Genomic DNA, 5,837 nt, shown 5'->3' with positions numbered 1-5,837 from the left:
ATTTCAACAGCAGTAGACCATGATAGATAATTTTTTTGATTTAGCTTCTCGGAGGTAATTGATGGGCTTCTAGAGAAGGAAAAAGTATTGCTAGACGCCATCTTTGAAGAAGACCCTAAGGGTTTAGACGGACGAAACTATGACGGTGGCTGGGGCGACCAGTAGCCAGCGGTGTCGGACGATGGCCAGAGATTGACGGCGGCGGCCGGCGATGACGGTGATGGCCGGCGGCAGGCAACGGTGGACGATGGCGGGCGGTGGCGGGACTGTGGCGCCGAACAGATGTTACGAGACAGAATTAAAGTATAAAATAATTCTAGAAGGCTTGATTGATCCTCTCATAATCTTCTACTTATAAAAATAAATTGATACAAGAGTACATGATAAATATGATAACCCTAAACACAATATAATCATGATAAATAGAGTAACCCGTGACACAATATAATCATGATAAATAGAGTAACCCTTGACACAATATAATAATAATAAAATAGGATAAATATCCTACAAAATTAAAAATATCATTAGTTTTAAAATATATATTTATAAAAGGTAGTAAAAATTGAAAATAAAATTTATACACTAAAATATATTAAAATCAATTACAAATGCTTATCCAAATAATATTCTTTATTAATAATTAATAATTATTTATAGATTATAGATTAATTTTGGTTTGAATAATGTGTTGTTTTATTATTTTGTATATTTAATTTTAGTTTGAAGAATTTGAAAACTAACTATATTATGATAATATATATATATATATATATATATATATATATATATATATATATATATATATAAGATAAATATGTAATTTTGATTGTAAATAATATTTTAAAATTAAGTAATATACAAAATCATTTCATATTTAAAATATAAAAGATATTGATTTATAACATAATACCTATGACTATATGTATACAATGCATTAAATTCATTCTGTTGCAAGATAAAGTCCGGGTGTCACAGGGAAGCTATATATTTTAAACATTTAAATCATAAACAAAATCATTTAAAATTTAAAAGATATTGATTTCTAACTTAATAACTATATTTATACCATAGTGCATTAAATTCATTCGTACACAGCTCATAAAGTCAAGCACTGATGTCACATGTAAAAATATAGTCGTAGTATTCATAGAATATTCTTTGTATATCATAGTATTCACAGAATATTTAATTTTAAAAAATAATTACTTTTTTTTAAAATATTATTCTTATAAATTAATTATTTTATAATTAATCATTTTAAAAAAATCAAGTTATAATTTTTTTAAAAATACAACCAAAAACATTTTTTTAACTATTTGTTTTGTATAATCAATTTTAACCCTTTTTTTTTACATCAATCAAATATTTTATATACTTTTAATTTTTTATATTATCTTTTTATTTTATTTTTTTACCATTTAGATAACTTCATCTTTTATTTTTGTTATAAACTATGATGAAATTGTTTTAATCCGTCCTAATTTATTTGTATGAAAATAAATATAAATATTTATTCGGTAAGTATATTTATTATTCGAAAGGTATATCTTTAATGAGATACACCTGACAGTGGATTCTTATTTGTAACGTTTGAAATATTCTAGGATTGATCTTCAAAAAAACAAAATAAAAGCAAAACCCGTTATAAAGATAATCTCAAAGAATATGTGAACTTAATCTCCTCCATTTGTTGAGGAGAGTAGGAATCTGATCCTTGCCTCCTTGACTGTCTCAATCCCTAACCCTTTTCATGAATTGGCCCAAACAATATGGAGTAGCGTAATTTCTCTCTTCTCTTTTTTCATGGCTATTACAAACCCTGATTTTCCAAATCACATTTGTATCTTCTTTTTCTGTCCAACATTCTTCTGCCTAAAATTGTTATATTGGTGATCCATTTACTTCATATCCCTCTTGGTTTTTTTCATTCTTCTATTTTCCCTTCGTTAAAAGTCTTCCCTTTTTGTTATTTTTTTTCTTCAGTCATCAATTTGTGCTTTGAAGGTTCGTGTTTTTTATTTCCTTCAACTCAATTGAGAAAAAAAAGGGAGAGATTAGGCATTGTAGATTGATGGGGTGGGTGTATTGAGTCCCGCTTATTTTTTGTTGCAGGGTTTCTGTTTCTTTGTTACAGCGATCCTTAAAAAGGGACGGAATGGCTTTTGATGAGAAGAATTTGTGCCCCTCAAATGGGTCGGTGTTGGACGACCAGTCGATCAAAAGCTGTGGTTGTTTTGGCAGTTCTTGCTACCTGTGTTGTTTCAACGAGAATTTAGGAGAGACATGTTTTGATTTCGAGAATGCAAAGGAAGTGGTTGCTGATTATGAGGATGACGAGGATGAAGATGACAAGGATGGTGAAGAGGATAAAAACAACGATGATGATGTTCTTGATCGGTTGCCAGTGGACCCTTTTGAACTAGACATAGAATCTACATTGGCAGCATTCTCAGGTTGGATTGAGGATTTTGAATGGGATTTCCGACCTGAGGATATAGAATTTGTGCTGGGTGAAACACATGAAAAGATCGGTGATTATGATCATCTTCACCTTTTAGGTCTGGGTTGGGCTTGGAATGGCCCTGAGAATCTGCTACCTCAGGGGTTTAGTTATAAGGAGAATGAGATGTCTGTATCAGGTGATATTTTCAAAGGGTATCAAAATTTTGATGGGGTATTTAGTGGGGGCATTGTGACTGAGGGAAGTGCAGGGGGATTTATGAGGGTTAAGCATGACGATTATTTGGTTCCAAGCACTGAAGCAATGCAAAACTGCCCCAAAATTGAATGTGATGCTGAAAGAGGTGATCCTCATGATGCTTTGTTTTTTGTCTTGGGTTACCTAGGTGTACAGGACCTTCTCTCTGTTGAACAGGTCTGCAGATCACTGCGTGATGCTGTTAGAGGTGATCCTTTGTTATGGAGGACTGTGCACATTAATCAGCCATTGAACGAAAAGATTACAGATGGTAAACTTGTAAAGTTAACCAACAGAGCTCAAGGTACCCTTCAATGCCTGATCCTGGTGAACTGTTTATGGATCACTGACAGTGGTCTGCAAAGTGTTTTACAAAGTAACACAGGATTGATGAAGGTTAGTATTTGTAACATTATCCAAAACATAACATGTGTACATATCATTTATTAGACTGACCTCCTTTTAAAACATTGCTTGAAGCTAACCCTACATCAATAGCTTAGATTTGGTGTTGTTTTAACTTAAAAACTTTTGGTACCCGTTCAGTCTTGTTTAGTTATGTTAACCTTTTACATCAAAATTTTCCAAGAACATATCTTTTAAGAGCTATGGTTTTTTCAAGTTGGTGCTTTGTATATTTTAGATTTCATGCTGGCAGTATTTTCTATATATTTGTTGTAAATATACAATGATGTCAATGTACAATATCTTATTGTGCCCTGGCTAATCAAAGCTAAACATTTTAATGTTTTCTTGCAACTTCATAAGAAACATAAGTTTTGATGGGACAATTAATGCATCTAAAACAGTTATCCCACTAGGAATCAAATTCTTGTTTTGTGTTTTGGCTTACCACTAGATGAAAAGTTATTACTAATAGTTAAGGCACAATTTTCTTTGTGTAGTAGAGTCTAAGCATTACAATTCAACTATGCCTTAACTCGCCTAACTTCTATTCTTGAAAAATTGTTGCACACCCAACAGTAAAGATGAATGTGCACTACCATGCTAATGCTAATTCAATTACATTTCCTTTGCATATTTATGAAAAACACATCATTGTCTATGTACTAGATGTTTTGATAACTTAATTTATATTGAAATGGCATATCTTGAACTTATGTATGTATATGTCCTTTGAAACTAACAAATTTGAATGTACATCTTTCAGCTTAGTGTGCCAGATTGTATCAGAATCACAATCGAGGGCATTTTATTGAACCTCAGGGCTCTTAAGTCATCTGGAAAATCTGGTATCAAGCATTTACGAATTGGTGGGCTTGGTGGTATGTGTCATGTGACTGAACAGCAGTTTGAAGAGTTAAAGGAATTACTGGATGCTAGCAAGCATTTGCAACATGGAGATAGGAAGCCGCAATTCTACAGGAGAGAGTATTCACATATCTTACGTGAAGATGGCCGTCAAATTGACGTAGATGCGTGTCCAAAATGCAAGAAAGTGAGACCTATTTATGATTGCCCTGCTGAGAGTTGTCAGCAGAAGCATGTGGCTGCTCAGCTCTGTAGAGGTTGTACAGTTTGCATAACACGCTGCATTCGCTGTGGAAGATGTATCAAGGACATTTATGAAGAGACATTTTGTTTGGAGGCTCTTTGTTTGAATTGTTTTGATCAGTTCCTGCATTGTCCAGTGGAAGGGGAAAAGGAAGCTGCAGAATGCACTATTATTGGTGAGAGGACCATGTATCAGTTTTGTCTCTATGGCTAGGAATGTCTGATCTTCATGATCTTTTGACAAACATTGGACCAGAATCTGCACATCTGGCTGTATGGTTTCATTTGTGCAGCAAAGTTGAGATATCATTCGGTTGGAGAGGTACTGTAATTCCTCAATAGCTGAGTATCAGTTCCATATCACGAAACTAGTTTTTCTTAAACTGTGATAGGGAAAAAGAAAAAAGGGTTTTGGAGGGGAAAATTAATTGAGATTGAATTTGGAAAACAACAAAGTTGAAAAAAGGAAAACAACAAAGTTGAAAAAAGGAAAAAAAACAAAGTGTTGAGTGTAGGTGGATCAAGGGAAAAGGAGAGGGGAACTCTCATGTCCAAGAGAAGTTTCATGATGTGATGCCTTCTGTGGTGAAATTATTGTCCAAGTTTATTGAAGCAAAGCAGATGCAGATTTTTTATTCAACAATGTGATGAAAAATTCTCAGTTATTCTTGATTCAACGATGTGGCATGCATACAGATTTTTCCTAACATCTTTGTGACACAGTCTCCATCTCCTTTAAACTGTTGATGAATGGTGATGCAGAAGAAGGGCGTGTGCTGGTACTTGCAGTGGATCTTTTATCTGGGTTTTGATCATGGAAGAAAAAGCCACCTTTTTTTAGTTTTTAACAAACCATCTTTTGTCAGAGAGAAGAAGCTACACTGTCAAGCTAACTGGGGTTCTGAGAGAAATAAATTCAGCCATTGCAGCTTTGAATGCAATGTAGTTCCAGCTTCTGGAAATTGAGAAATTATCCTTTCTGGTAGAAACAATTGATTTTTGCTGTTTATGATGAAGAAGAAAAGAGGAAGAGAAATTCTAAATTTTTGTTTTATTCCCTATTTTTTTTTTATTTGATTTTCTTTGCAATTCCTTGTCTTTTACCTTCAATAATAATGTTTCTTTGCAATTCCTTGTCTTTTACCTTCAATAATAATGTATCTTTTGGTTCACTGGCATATGCTATATATACAATTCTCAAAAATGAAAGCACGAAGAGTGTTGTTCTCTCTACCATCCCCAGTGCATGGTACTCCCTGTACTTCCCCAATTTTTCTTTTATTTCAAAATTATCTTTTTTTTACATTTACTATTTACCTTTTTAACACCCCCACCCCCTCCCCCTCCCTTTCTTTCTCTTTCTCTGCAACCCCACGCCCCCCTCCCCCCCTCCCTCCAACTTTCCCTTTCTTTGTCTCTCTCACTCAGCACCCTCCCCCCACTCTTCCTTTATTTCTTTCTCTCCTTTCGTTATTTCTCTGCAGTCTCACCTCCACTCTTCCATTCTCTCATTTTCATTGAAGGAGATGAAATGTGCGTCAAGAATGAAAGCATAGGACCCAATGGTTATTAAAATTTTATATAAGAATACATTAATTGAATTATTAAGGATTTAAACACT

General features: G+C 33.8%; 1 protein-coding gene across 4 annotated transcripts; it reads left to right on the top strand.

Moving 5' to 3' along the window:
* The first annotated feature begins 1,628 nt into the window (after positions 1–1,628).
* Positions 1,629–5,345, top strand: LOC108346119 (F-box protein SKIP14). 4 transcript variants are annotated; one of them, XM_017585104.2, is made up of 3 exons: positions 1,629–1,782; positions 2,116–3,097; positions 3,873–5,345. In XM_017585104.2, exons 1-3 carry the CDS (start codon positions 1,754–1,756, stop codon positions 4,428–4,430), a joined length of 1,569 nt encoding a protein of 522 aa, XP_017440593.1. In that variant the 5' UTR covers positions 1,629–1,753; the 3' UTR covers positions 4,431–5,345. The 4 variants fall into 4 exon arrangements, with proteins under 4 accessions (XP_017440593.1, XP_052723225.1, XP_017440595.1 ...); XM_052867265.1 differs by having other exon boundaries at positions 1,642–1,892; XM_017585106.2 differs by having other exon boundaries at positions 1,643–2,007.
* Positions 5,346–5,837: the final 492 nt, after the last annotated feature.

The sequence above is a fragment of the Vigna angularis genome, chromosome 8 (assembly GCF_016808095.1).
Source record: "Vigna angularis cultivar LongXiaoDou No.4 chromosome 8, ASM1680809v1, whole genome shotgun sequence".
Taxonomy (NCBI): domain Eukaryota; kingdom Viridiplantae; phylum Streptophyta; class Magnoliopsida; order Fabales; family Fabaceae; genus Vigna; species Vigna angularis.
Note: the sequence above shows the minus strand (reverse complement) of the source record. Positions and strands in the feature narration are given on the sequence as shown.